The 14,599-nt window shown below is 36.8% G+C and overlaps 1 protein-coding gene across 1 annotated transcript in view; it reads left to right on the top strand.

Annotated features, from left to right (window-relative positions):
- Positions 1-6,728, top strand: part of LOC115424655 (glycerophosphodiester phosphodiesterase 1-like) — a 9,742-nt gene extending 3,014 nt beyond the window's left edge. Inside the window, exons 2-6 of the mRNA XM_030142029.1 lie at positions 2,077-2,252; positions 4,064-4,169; positions 4,253-4,345; positions 4,438-4,649; positions 6,130-6,728. Coding sequence (XP_029997889.1) covers positions 2,077-2,252; positions 4,064-4,169; positions 4,253-4,345; positions 4,438-4,649; positions 6,130-6,277 — 735 coding nt within the window. The 3' untranslated portion in view covers positions 6,278-6,728. The remainder of the gene's footprint in view (positions 1-2,076; positions 2,253-4,063; positions 4,170-4,252; positions 4,346-4,437; positions 4,650-6,129) is intronic.
- Positions 6,729-14,599: the final 7,871 nt, after the last annotated feature.

Genomic DNA, 14,599 nt, shown 5'->3' with positions numbered 1-14,599 from the left:
TAGCTGCACTAAACATGGTTTCATTTCACTGTTGTCATATCACTTTATGATATTGGGTTTTAAATACATGTTTCTTTGCTTCAAGAACAACATGGTGTAGCTGAGTGGACATTTTTGTAACTCCATGAAAAACAGGTTGATTAAAAAAAAAATTAAATCACATTGGGGTTTTTTTCATGCCTAAAGAGGAATAAAAACACTCAGGAAAAAAAATCTTGATTAAGGTTCTCATAATTCATGCATGAAAGGGTTAAAATACAATATCAGAAAGTGATATACTGTGTGAAAACTATGATTTTTTTTTTTTTTAATGTAGCTAATCTGATGTTTTCTCACATTTTATCATACTCTAATACAGGTTATTACTCACTTCATGGACATAATATATATATACATATATATATATATATATATATATATATATATATATATATATATATATATATATATATATATATATATATATATATATATCCATGAATATACAAGTGAACATCTGTAAAATAACTGTCCACTGTAGTGACCAGTATGCATGAAAGGGTTAATATGTTCCACCTCCACAGTTCCCTGACTCATGCATGGCTCCTGTGCGTGTTAACCCTTTGGAGTCTTAGTGGGCTATATCCACATTTTCCATCCATTTTATTTACTATATATATATATATATATATATATATATATATATATATATATATATATATATATATATATATATATATATATATATATTTTTTTTTTTTTTTTTTTTTTTTAAATTTTATTTATTCATTCCAATCTAAATGATTGGAAAGGAGCAGGATGAAGAAAACCTATAAAACATCTGCTTACATCAAATAGGTTGTCGTTATAGCTGATACAGTAAACAGATTACATGATAGTCAATGAAAATAAAACAAATCCAAAATGCACAAGTAAAATGATTTCATTATATGTTTTTATAAAGCTTCTCTATTCTCTCCTTATATAACCACTTAAACTGAAAAATATTTGTAAAGCTTTTCTCTTCCATTGCCAAAGAATTCCACATTCTGACACCCACAACAGAAATACACATTTACTTTACATTGGTCCTCACACATAAAGGTGTGTTTCCACGAGATATTTCACTTTTTTCAGAACTGGAATATTTTCTCCACAGTGTCTTTATTCTCCTGATAGATGAGATTATTCTGCACATTTTGATTTGCAACACATTCATATTATATTTTTAAAAAAGGTGATTAGAAGCAGATATGGCATTTACAGTTACAGTAAAAAAGTATTTGCTGTGAATTCCAGAATTCTTCTGGTTTTGCTTTCTTTTTTGTTTTGTTTTTGTCATACAGTTGCGGACAAAAATATTAGACCACCCTTGCTTTCTTCAATTTCTTGTTCATTTTAATGCCTGGTACAACTAAAGGTTACATTTGTTTGGACAAATATAATGATAACAACAAAAATAGCTCATAAGAGTTTAATTTCAGAGCTGATATCTATCCATTTTCCATGTTTTTCTTGATAACAACCAATATAACTTCAGTTCTTACATCAATATCTATGGTATTGTACTGACAAAATAGTGCCTTTAGGCATTCCATGTTTTCTTTTCTGTCTGTTTTAGTCACATGATGCACACAGGAGTTAATCCTTGATTGCATAACCATTGTTTGTGATGATTTTTGATGGTCTAATAATTTTTTCCATGATTGTATATGCTTAAGATCATCAAATAAATAGTAATATCAGACAAATATAACCTGAATAAATGCAAGATGCTGTTTTTATATAATAATTTAATTTCTTATGGGGAAAAAGTTATCCAAACCAACCTGGCCCTGTGTGAAAAAGAAATTGTCCTTAATTGCAATCACACCAGCAAGTCCATGTAAGAGCGATTGCAGTAAAGAGAAACTTCATTCAATGTAGACCACATTATTTAAGTCATCCAAACACATCCACAGCAAATTTAACATTTTATTTTAAAGACGCACACCACTCCAACTCTTCTTACTCCTAATGCAATATCATTGTTTCCCCAGTGTGTATAAAAAGCTGTTTTGTTTTGTTTTTGTCTTTTCCCATTATCTTCCATTGCAGGCCAGCAGAAACGGGGCTACAGGAGTGGAGCTGGACTTGAGTTTCACAGTTGATGGAGTGCCTGTACTGATGCATGATGAGACCGTGGACCGCACCACCAATGGCTCAGGGCCAGTCAGCAAACTGCAGTTCGTGCAGTTAAGAAGACTAGATGCTGCTGCACGCCACAGACTGAAGTAAGACTATTATTATCAGTCTGCAGCTCACACTCAGATAAGAACATTTATGGACAGGTCAGAGAAATGCAGTTTTTGTTAATCAGGAATCTCCACTAAACCTTTGTTGATCCCTCAAATTTTTGAGCCTCTGGGGTCCCCCAACCCAAGTATGTACATGCACAAAAAACTATTATAAAATCATCATATGTCAACATTTACCCCGCCCCCCGAAATGGAGGCAATGGGTATTCTTTGGTTCAGTTTATTTCTTTGAACTTTTGGTTAGCTTTAAACCAAATTGGGTTTATAGATTGCCAGTGACCCAGAATAGATCCCATTCTATTTTGGGAACAGTAGGTCAAAGTTCACATTTTTTATGAATTTTAAAATCTTTTTTTTTTCTCCATTTACTTATAATGGGCAAAATTTCAAATGTCTGTAGCAGCAAAACTATTTATTGAATTCATACTGAATTTGGTTTATAGATTGCAAGTTACCCAGAGTAGATGTGGTTACATTTTGGGAAAAGTAGGTCAAAGTTTAAATTTTTTTATGAATTTTTAATTTTTTTTTTCTCTATCACTTATGATTGTGAACAATAAAGGCATTAATTAATAATAATGATAATTACTTAATAATTACAGTCTCCGGTTCCAGGATCTGTTATGTCTACGAGTTCCAAAAGTCAAAACAGACCAGGAAAGAAAGCTTTTAAATGTTCTGCTCCCACTGCCTGGAACAACCTACAGAAGGAGATAAAACTGAAAGAACTGCTCACTTTAATTAAATACGCTCAGTCATTCTAAATCAGTGAGAAAAGGATAAGTCTGGATGTAAATGTTTTCTAATTGATTGAATCGGTGTCTGCTTTGAGATGCTTTTAAGGAACATACTTTTAGTGCCTTTTAATTGTTGATGATGTTTTATATGTATATTCTTAGTTTAGTGATTTACTGGATGGTTTTAGAACTGACTTTCATTGCACTTTATGTATATTTTTAGTGTGGATGTATGGCTTTGATTTTCATTTTTTCTAACTTCTGCTGCTGCTGTCTTAGCCAGGACATTCTTGAAAATGAGATTTTCAATCTCAGTGAGCTTTTTTCATGGTTAACCCTATAACGCCAAACGTATCATATTTGATACATGAGTTTTGAAGCCCTCTACATGATCAGTGTGATATTTTTTTTCTTGAAAAACCTGATGTATACAATTAAATATATGCAATACAGAGATAATCCACCAGGGGGGAAGGAATTCATTCACCAGAGGCCTTTCCAGTAACACTACAAGATTGTCATTAATGAGGAAGGAGGCAGAACTTTGCCAATTATGAAAAGGAATTACCAGTTTGTTACCTCCACCAAGGAGGTTATGTTTTTGCTAGCGTTGGTTTTTCTGTCTGTCCATGTGCAAGATAACTCAAAAAGTTAGGGGGGGGGGGGCACTGATCTGCCTTGGCAGAGGTCTGCGCTCTCCGAGTGCTTCTTTAGTTAGACATGTTTGTGTTATATTTTGTTTTTGTTTGTTCAAAAATGATCATATTTGAGCATTGAGACCCAATGTATCAAATATGATGCAAAACTGAAACTCAAACATGGAAACTGATATTTGGAAAAAAAAAACTAGTTTGGTTGTTCAGAAGGACCAATAAAGGCTCCAGTTTCAAAGAAGTGGAATTTTATGTCAATGATTTAATGGTTCAGGCTTTACAGGGTTAAATAATGGTTAAATAAATAAATAAATGAATGAATAAACCTGAATGTGGGAATAAGAATATCTTCGTTTTACCTTGAAAAATCAAAATATGTGTATTTTTTTATCTTCAGAGACAAGTTCAGTGCAGAGAAAGTCCCAACTCTGCAGGAGGCGGTGGAGGAATGCATCAGGCACCAACTGACCATTTTCTTTGATGTTAAAGATCAACCCGATAAGGTACTGTACATTTATCATCCATCTGATCACTCTGTAGATTTTCTTCCGGTTATTTATGGTATGCTATCATGCTTCATTTCCAGGCTGCATCAGCACTCCATGCTTTGTATAAAAAGTTTCCGGGCCTTTACAATTCCAGCATCGTTTCATCGTTTGAACCTAAAGTCATTTACAAGGTAATCAAAATACGACTAATCTGCTTATCACTGCCTCTGCGTTTACAAACCACACGTATTTACTGAAGTCTGCCACCTCCTCTGGTGCACAGATGCGTCAGACGGACCCCAAAGTGGTCACAGCTCTCACCCACCGACCTTGGAGACTGAGTCGTTATGAGGATGGTACCCCTAGGACCCTGTCTGCCCTGGGTCAGCTGTGGTCTGCTGCTCTGGACGTTTTGCTGGACTGGGCCCACCACCACCTCCTGTGGAAGCTCTGTGGGATCTCTGCCATCCTTGTACAGAAAGACTTCATCTCATTGTAAGTGAAATAAAGACGGTTTTCTTAAATGTCTTTAGAAAAAAAGTACAATTTTAACAATATTATGTCTCAGTTTATAATTTACACATGTGAATTACAACTTACAGATCACAGTGGATCTGCAAATGCACAAAATATCCAGTAACAGGCATAATGTTAAAATTATAGTCTGGGCCTGGCCAAGCCAAAGTGAACATCAGGGTCAATTTATTTTTGCTCTAAAACTAAAACTTCTTTTCTGCCATGTAAATAGAATACAGTGTAAATTAAGAACAGTAAAGGTTGAATGTATACAGCATAAATTCAGAATGTAAATAGCAGCGTGTAAATAAATATATATATGTCTGTGTCTAATGTTATATTTCATAATAATCAAATATTATAATGATTTTGAAAGTCATTTATTATTAAAAAAAGATAAACAACAGCATAAAGATGAGCATTAAATACACTAATGAAACATATGCGGCCGAAGACTGATAATTTTATCAGTATCTTAATAAAATCTTTGGTTATTATTATGGTGCATCACACTGAACAAACACCTCACTCTGTTATGTTTTTGGATTTTCACTCCGTTACCATGAATTAATGTCTTTGAAAACTAAAATAAAAATGATATCAGTTTTATTTTTTGATATAATGTACTCTCATATATTAAGAATAGTGTGGTATGCTAAATATTTGCACTTTTCTTACGGAACAGCACTTTTTGGTATTTTTTCCAAACCTTGAATAACTGCTGTATATTTTTCCTCACTCCATTACCTTGTCAATGACAATAAATTCATGTTTTTATTAAATATCTGGTTATTATTCCTTAATGGCATGTTAAAGTACTTGCTTCAACCTACAATTTGAGCTATTATGGTTGCTGCTAAATTAATTTTCAAAAACAGATATGGAATGATTAGTATTCCTGCACAGTGCTTTCTCTGTTACTCACTTGGTCAGGCCCTTCTGTTAGGATATTTCATGTTTTTCATATTTGTTCAGGTTATTCACATTTTGTGAGTTTATAAATGTAAACTTTTTCATGTAATTTTCCTTTTTTTTTTTTTTTTTTTTTTACACAAAAACAAATAGAACATTTGGAGTTGTCATTATTGATAGGTTATTATGATAGTATTGTACTGGTTTGACCCACTTTAGGTCAAACTGGGCTGCATGTGACCCCTGCACTAATATGATTTTGACAACCTTGACTGTTAATATTTCAGTGTAGTTTTTATATTTCACAAACATTTTCATCCCACAGACTGGAATGGACCCTTTGGTGGGCCGGTTTTGGCCGATGGGCTGTATGTTTGGCACCTCCCATATAAAGTCTATCTCAGAGACTTGATCTATTTTATGTCATTTTATTCAACACATTACAGCATCAATAAGAAAGTAATGGAAAAAAATAGAAACGGTGAAAACTGCTGGTCTTATTAATGCTGTTTCTTTCTTCCTTCCCCTCTTCTCGATCCTAAACCAGGGACTATGTACAGTACTGGGCAGAGCGAGGGGTGGAGGTGGTGGGCTGGACTGTGAACACCGCTGTGGAGAAGGACTACTACCAAAACCTGCTGAAGATCGGTTACATTACTGACAGTCTGCTGGAAGACTGCGACCCTCGCTATTGAATGTTTCACAAAACATACAGAAAAGATTATTTAAAACAAAAACTTGTAAAAGAAAACGCATCAGAAGCTGGAAATTCTGCATAAACCTGCCTAAACCAGTTTCTTTTGTCCTTTTAGAGAAATTACTTGATAGATAATAGCTCTAGACTTTAACTTCATGAGGAAAGAATTTAGACAATGGGTGCTAACTAGCTGTGTAGTTGCAAACAACCTAAGCTTCATAGAAATACTAACATGACTTAGTGATTAGAACATAGTTACCTGTAGCTGGATTACAGGTAATTTTACAATAAATCTAGACACAATAAATAATGAATGCTGAATACTTGTTCTTATTCTGTTAACAGCAGCAATACCTCCAACTCTCCAGGACTACACTACTTTGGGGATCTTTTCTACCTACTGAGGCTTTTGAGCCCCTTTAAAAAAGACACCAGTATAGAAAACAGTATCAATAGACATTTTAGCATCACATTAATGCCTGCTGTCATGATAATTAATTCCAAAGATTTTTATCTGGTTTTAAGTTATTGAATTGCTTGTTTTTTCTGAGGCTTTTGATATAAGAGCCACTGTTGCACTTATATTTCGAAATTTGTAATAGCATAAGTATTAATAACATATAAATTCCTCTTAACCCATAAAGACCCAAACATCCACTGGAGAGCAAAACCATCTGCTGATGTAAAATGTCGATCCACTAATCCTATCAATACATGTAAATAATTGGTGTAAAATACAGTTTGTCATCTTTTCATGGTCATCAGATATGACCCATTTGGATGTCCAGAGGCTCTGCAGTTACCGTGGAAACACCGTCATCTTCTACAATACCGATTCACTAGTAAAACCCATGGATTTGGATCACAATTACAACTGATAACAATCACTTATTGATATATTTGCTAAAAAAAAGTCATTGTTTCTTCAGCTTTCTCTTGTTTTTGATCAAATAACCCTCAATTTTAATTGGAGCTTTTCTGAACATCGACATCATTGGTAAATAAAATATAGGAAAATACCTGATGTTCACTGAAAAAACACAAATTACAGAAGATGATGTCATAATAAATGGTGATAAATCACATAAGAAAAGTTAAATATAGAGAAAAAAAAATATTTTGGGTCTTAATGGGTTAATTGAATCTCAGAGACTTGGGATATTTCATTTATTTTCTAGCACATCAATTAAGAATATCTATGAATCAGCCTCAAATCTTGAATTTCCGTCAGGATTAATAAAGTATCTATCTATCTATCTATCTATCTATCTATCTATCTATCTATCTATCTATCTATCTATCTATCTATCTATCTATCTATCTATCTATCTATCTATCTGTCTGTCTGTCTGTCTGTCTGTCTGTCTGTCTGTCTGTCTGTCTGTCTATCTATCTATCTATCTATCTATCTAAAAATCTCACCTGAAAATTGTATACTGAACAAAAATATAAACGCACCACTTTTGTTTTTGCTCCCATTTTTCATGAGCTGAACTCAAAGATCTAAAACTTTTTCTGTGTACACACAAGGTTTATTTCTCTCAAATGTTGTTCACAAATCTGTCTAAATTTGTGTTAGTGAACACTTCTTCTTTGCTGAGATAATCCATCCACCTCACAGGTGTGGCATATGAAGATGCTGATTAGACAGCATGATTTTTGCACAGGTGTGCCTCAGGCTGGCCACAATAAAAGGCCACTCCAAAATGTGCAGTTTTATCACACAGCACAATACCACAGATGTCACAAGTTTTGAGGGAATATGCAACTGGCATGCTGACTTCAGGAATCTCCACCAGAGCTTTTGCCTGTGAATTGAATGTTCATTTCTCTACCATAACCCATCTCCAAAGCTGTTTCAGAGAATTCATGAAGAAGACTGTGCGAGGAAAATGGTGGTCACACCAAACACTGACTGGTTTCCTGACCCCCCTGGACCACCCAATACAGTAAAACTGCACATTTTAGAGTGGCCTTTTATTGTGGCCAGCCTAAGTCACATCTGTGCAATAATCCTGCTGTCTAATCAGCATCTTGATATGCCACACCTGTGAGGTGGATGGATTATCTCAGCAAAGGACAAAGGAGAAGTGCTCACTAACACAGATTTAGACAAATTTATGAACAATATTTGAGAGAAATAGGCCTTTTGTGTACATAGAAAAAGTTTTAGATCTTTGAGTTCAGCTCATGAAAAATGGGAGCAAAAACAAAGTGGTGCGTTTATATTTTTGTTCAGTGTAATTTTATGTTAAAATCTTAAAATTCCCAGAAATATAACAAAATACATGGCCTCGCTTATCAGTCCTCTTAAAAAAAAAAAAAAAAAAAAAAATCTAATATTTTTCCTTTACACTGATAAAGGAAGTCTTTGGAATATACAATCATACTATTTAGTTCTCATGTAAATTCAGTTTGCAGCACTTATTTAATGATGTGTTTAAGTGAAAATCCTTAATAAAATGTTTTTGAGTCTACTAAATTATCTATGTGTTCATATCCTAACAGTCACCAGGTGAGTCTCACTGGTTTATGGTAAAGCCTGGTTGGGTTGTAAATATGGTTTGGTTTATACAGTTACTCTGTGCACCTGATGCTACCTGTTTGTAGTGTAAACACAGAGATACCGAACACATGGAGGTTTCCTAGAGGAGCTGCTGAAGTTATTTGGCTCACAATTTTAACTCATTTTTTATTATTTTACAATGTACGGATCTTTATCCAGAGACAAAACAACTGTAAGAGGGAAATGTTTCACTGGATTCTTCTTGCTATAGCTCTGTTTCCGTCCCCAAGTAATTAATTAGTAGTTCTGTAGTCATGAAATAAGACACAGAGCAGGTAAAATAACATAACCAGACACACAAATCATGGTCATGACAATCTAGTTTCCAAATATAAATCCTAAACTTGTAGAATAAGGTTCATCCCCCAGCACATAATAACAAACATCAGGCGCTTTTCAGTTTTGACCACAAACTTGAGGCAAAACAAAGAAAAAGCCTTTAGTGAACCGACTATTTCCATATCAATGGCCAGAAAACAAAACCTCCTATCTGAAAAAATCACTTTTTTCAGGAAACAAAAAAAAAAATGTTTAGTTACCTCCGCCAAGGAGGTTATGTTTTTGCCAGGGTTTGTTTGTCTGTCTGTTTGTTTGTTTGTCTGTTAGTGTGCAACATAACTCAAAAAGTTATGGACAGATTTTGATGAAATTTTCAGGGTTTGTTGGAAATGGGATAAGGAAGAAATGATTAAATTTTGGTGGTGATCGGGGGTGGGGGGGCCCACGGGGGGGGCGCAGACCAGAAAATTTCATCAAAATCTGTCCATAACTTTTTGAGTTATGTTGCACACTAACGGACAGACAAACAAACAAACAGACAGACAAACAAACCCTGGCAAAAACATAATCTCCTTGGCGTGGGGGGGCCCACGGGGGGGGCCACTGATCAGCCTTGGCGGAGGTCTGCGCTCTCCGAGTGCTTCTAGTTTTATTATAGTATGGTCTTTGTTAAAGATATCCAATTCTACTGTTCTCAGACTCTCTTTCTATATTATGTGTTAACAATACATACTATATACTCACCATTTAATGTGAAAACTCAAAATCTAAAAATTTGCAGATGGGAGGTTTTGCTTTTTGGACATCGGTATATTTTAATGGGGCAGACTTTAACCCTTAAAGACTGAGAACTATTGTCTTTTAGTGGTGACCTTTTCCTCTACATGTAACCTTCCTTAGTGATTTATCACCATGCATATTTCACTTCATTTTCCTATGTTAACTTTGCTGACTGCAGACGTCCATAAAAGCTCAGAGTAAATTTGAAGTTAATTATGTCAAAACTGAGAAAACTGAAGAAAAAGTGACTTTATCACCAGAATATATCATCAAGTGAATGCTAAACAAGCATCTACAGCCACTGTCACTTGTCAGACTACATGGGTTTTACTGATGAATCCATGTTGCAGAAGATAATGGTGTTTCCACATTCAGTACTGATCCTCAGAACGTCCAGTTGGAGCATATCTGATGCTGCTGAAAAGCTGTAAAACTGCATTTATTAATGCAGTTTTAACTGCAATTATTTCAAAATATTGATGGAATGAGTGGTCAAAAGTCATTAAATATTTGTAGATCAGTAACTTAGGTCAAAACTGTCACTGTGGTCTAGTGATTTTCTCCTTTTCCCTAATATAATATATAGTACTTCTTATTCAGCTCTAGAAACAATTTAAAGGCTGTGAAATCAGCATGTCTGCATGTATGACAGTCACACCATTCCTGTGTCTGTTGAATTCCAACACAAGCACACCTCATTCCACTGAATAAACACCTGATCCATCTCTTATTTAAGAAGGAGAAGTATAAAAATCACTACTGTGGACATCGCTATCTGCTTACAATAGGCAAAAACAATGATATTCATACCGCAAAAGTAATTGGAATCCAAAAATAACTATTGAAAACTACTGGACTTATGCTCTGACAATGTTCCCAAACTCTGAGGACTGGTTTTTCTATCAGGACAATGCTCCTGGCCTCAGCTAGGTCCATAAAGGTGTGGATGACGGACCACCATATGAAGACCCTGTCATGGCCAGAACAATCTCCAGACCTAAACCCACTTTGAAAACTGCTGGGAGAAGATGGATGGTCACAAACCATTGAACATTGCTGAGCTTCTTGAATTTCTCTGCCAGGAGCTGCATAAAGTCATACAACAGCAATGGAAGAGAGCCAAGACACATGAAAGCTGTCATTGAAAATCAGGATTATTCTACCAAATATTGAGGTCTGAACTTTTCCCAAGTTACAACATTAGTATTGTGTTTAGAAATTAATATGAACTGGTTTTCTTTGCATTATTTGAGGTCTGAAAACACTGCATCTTTTTGGTATTTTGACCATGTGTCCTGTTCTTCAAATACATGCTCTAAATAACAATATTTTTATTTGGAATTTGGGAGAAATGTTGTTGATAGTTCAGAGAATTAAAAAAAAAAAAAAAGTTCATTTTACTCAAATACATACCGATAAATGGTCAAATCAGAGAAACTGATAATTTTGCAGTGGTCTCTTATTTTCTTCCAGAGCTTTATATATGTACTTTTTTTTTTTGTTTTCAACTTTGCATGTTTGGCTGTCATTGTCTCTGCATGTTGATATCAAAGCACATGAGGGAAAATTCAATGATTTTGAATGAATGATAAGATGCTTTTATTATCACTTTATTCACAATACAATACAATTGCGAGTGCTCATCACAGTTTCTACACACTACATCCCCCACACAAAATATAGTGAATTATTAACCCATAAAGACCCAAACAGCCATTGACTACCAAATGCATCTACTCATCTGTAATGTTTAATAACTGTTGATCCACTAATCCTATTGAGGTTTTGCATATACGTCACATGATCGCGTGGTTTTCTGTTTACGACGCCATACTGGTAGGCAAGCTTTCCTTGGATGGTACAACGTGTTAAACAATGGGTAAACTCCTGTGTGCCATTTATTACTTAGCTTTCACCAATTATAAGTTAGGTAGAAAGACTGCTCGGTTTCATTGGTGGCAGCGGTGGTTCTGTTCTGCCGACCACTGTTTATAGTTATTACCGCGGTTAGCGTAGCTTCTCAGTATTAGTGATGGGACTTTTGGCTCTTTGAAGGGAGCTGTTCAATCAGGAGCCGTTCACTGAAAAGAGCCGTTCAAAAGACTGGCTCTTTAATGTTTTTTGCATTATTTTGAAACACCAATGTTTTAATGACTAAATAGGCTACATGTGGTGATTGACATTACATTTTAAAGGTGTTTAATTGGCACGGCAGTCAATATTATCTTACTGTAAAAAAGAATAGTTAGTTCAAATGTGTGGGCTAAATACATGACATGAGAGGTGACATTAGGCAAATACTGGAATTTGACCAAAAACATCACGGTACATTATGTGGACTAGTCTGTAGCCTAAAAATGAAGAGGAAAATAAAACATTTTCTTATGAAATAACATTTTAGTCTCCTCAAAACAAGAACAATAAATGTGCGTAAACATACGGAAAAAATTGCACAAAACACAACAGTGATTAATCACTGCAATTACTTAAATACCTGAACTATAGTGCAATTCTCAGAACAAGAACAGTATGTTGGTAAACATACAGAAAAAATGCACAAAACACAAAAGCGATTTATCATTGCAATTACTTAGACACCTTAACAACTGTAGTGCATTTTCCTTCAGAACAAGAACAATAAATGTGTGTAAACATACAGAAAAAAAATTGCACAAAACACAGCAGTGATTAATCACTGTTAATCAAAAATAAATAAATAAAAATGAACGGCTCTTTACAAAGACTCGGTTCCCATCGTTCATTTCAAAGAGCCGATCAAAAGATTCGATTCGTTCGTGAATGTCACATGACTATTCAGTATAGTTAGCCTGCGTGCCTGTTGCGCTTAGCAGCGTGGAAAAAAAGAATTGCCATCATGGGGTTTCGGTGATGAAGACCCCTTTAAACCTACCAGGAGGCCTTCCCCTGGCCTGTCACCCTACAGAGACAGAGTGATTGTGGATCCACCTGCTCCCTTCCTCAGCTGAAGTGGCAGTTGGAGCTAATGCGGCTACACCAGTGAGTTCAGCTGCAGCTGGTGACAGTACTGCCCACCTGTCTGTGACAGTCTGCTGTTCTGCTGTGGGACAGCCTTCCCCATGCGGTCAAGTCAAATTATGCGGCCGTGAAAGAGAAGATGGGATGGGCTTTTGGACAGAGACAGTTTGGACCGTTTTAGAGCTAACATATCGGCTCATCCACGAGTACCGGGCCAGAGCCTGGAGGTGCACGCGGCTGAGGTGAGCTGGTACTGGTGTTTTTACCTCCGAGCTGCGCGCGCATCACTGTTGTTAGTAAACATTGAAACTCATCTATTGCCGCATTTTCATTACGTGGAACCGGCTCGACTCGATTCAGGTACCAGATACTATTCCTGGAGACCGTTTCCATTACAGGATACTACAGATTTTATAGTACCTGGACGTCATAGCGATGCGGTGCGTTACTTGTGTATCGTCTGCTCACAGTTCTTGATAAACTCGCTCGTTGCGGGTTGTCTCGTTAAACTCATGCTGAATTTTTACGCTGGCCATCACAGACTGACTGTCCTGACTGAATGGTGTAGTTTTGCGGGCTGTCATGTAGATTAACCTACCGCTACATTTACTGTGAGCTTCCGCATCTGTTTTTTGAAAACGGCGGGTCACAGACACAACTGTCTGACCAATAACCTACTGCATGTACTTGGATGAAAGTGATGTTGTTCTACATTACATTTGCAAATATAAGTTATTTATTACAAAAAATGTTGACTATAACTGTGTAACAGCACAACAAGAAAGAGAAAAACGAAGGATCAGGCTCTCAGGTTGTGTGACCCTATGCTCTCATTGGCTGGTGCTTTGTAATGCTGTGCTCGCATTAGCTGATGTTCTGTGATTCTGCGCCCTCATTGGCTGGCGTTCTGTGACGCTGCGCTCTGATTGGTTGACGTTCTGTGACACTTCGCTCTGATTGGCTGATGTTCTGTGACGCTGTGCTCTCATTGGTTGATGTTCTGTGACGCAGCGCTATCATTGGCTGGCGTTCTGTGATGCTGCGCTCTCATTGGTTGACATTCTGTGGCTCTGCGCTCTCATTGGCTGACATTCTGTGACGCTGCGCTGTCATTGGTTGACGTTCTGTGACGCTGCACTTTGATTGGTTGACGTTCTGTGACGCTTCGCTCTGATTGGCTGGCGTTCTGTGACGCTGCGCTGTCATTGGCTGACATTCTGTGACGCTGCGCTGAGATTGGCTGACGTTCTGTGACGCTTCGCTCTCATTGGCTGGTGTTCTGTGATGCTGCGCTCTCATTGGCTGACGTTCTGTGACGCTGCGCTCTCATTGGCTGGCGTTCTGTGACGCTTCGCTCTTATTGGCTGGCGTTCTGTGACGCTGCGCTTTGATTGGTTGGCGTTCTGTGACGCTGCGCTCTCATTGGCTGGCGTTCTGTGACGCTGAGCTCTGATTGGCTGGCGTTCTGTGACACTGCGCTCTGATTGGCTGGCGTTCTGTGACTGCGCTCTCACTGGCTGGCGTTCTGTGACACTGCGCTCTGAATGGCTGGCGTTCTGTGACTCTGCGCTCTCATTGGCTGGCGTTCTGTGATGTTGCGCTCTCATTGGCTGGCGTTCTGTGACGTTGCGCTCTGATTGGCTGACGTTCTGTGACGCTCCGCTCTGATTGGTTGACGTTCTGGAACAGTTTGGAGCT

Source organism: Sphaeramia orbicularis, chromosome 8, assembly GCF_902148855.1.
Source record: "Sphaeramia orbicularis chromosome 8, fSphaOr1.1, whole genome shotgun sequence".
NCBI classification, from domain to species: domain Eukaryota; kingdom Metazoa; phylum Chordata; class Actinopteri; order Kurtiformes; family Apogonidae; genus Sphaeramia; species Sphaeramia orbicularis.
This window is presented reverse-complemented; position numbering and strand designations above follow the sequence as displayed.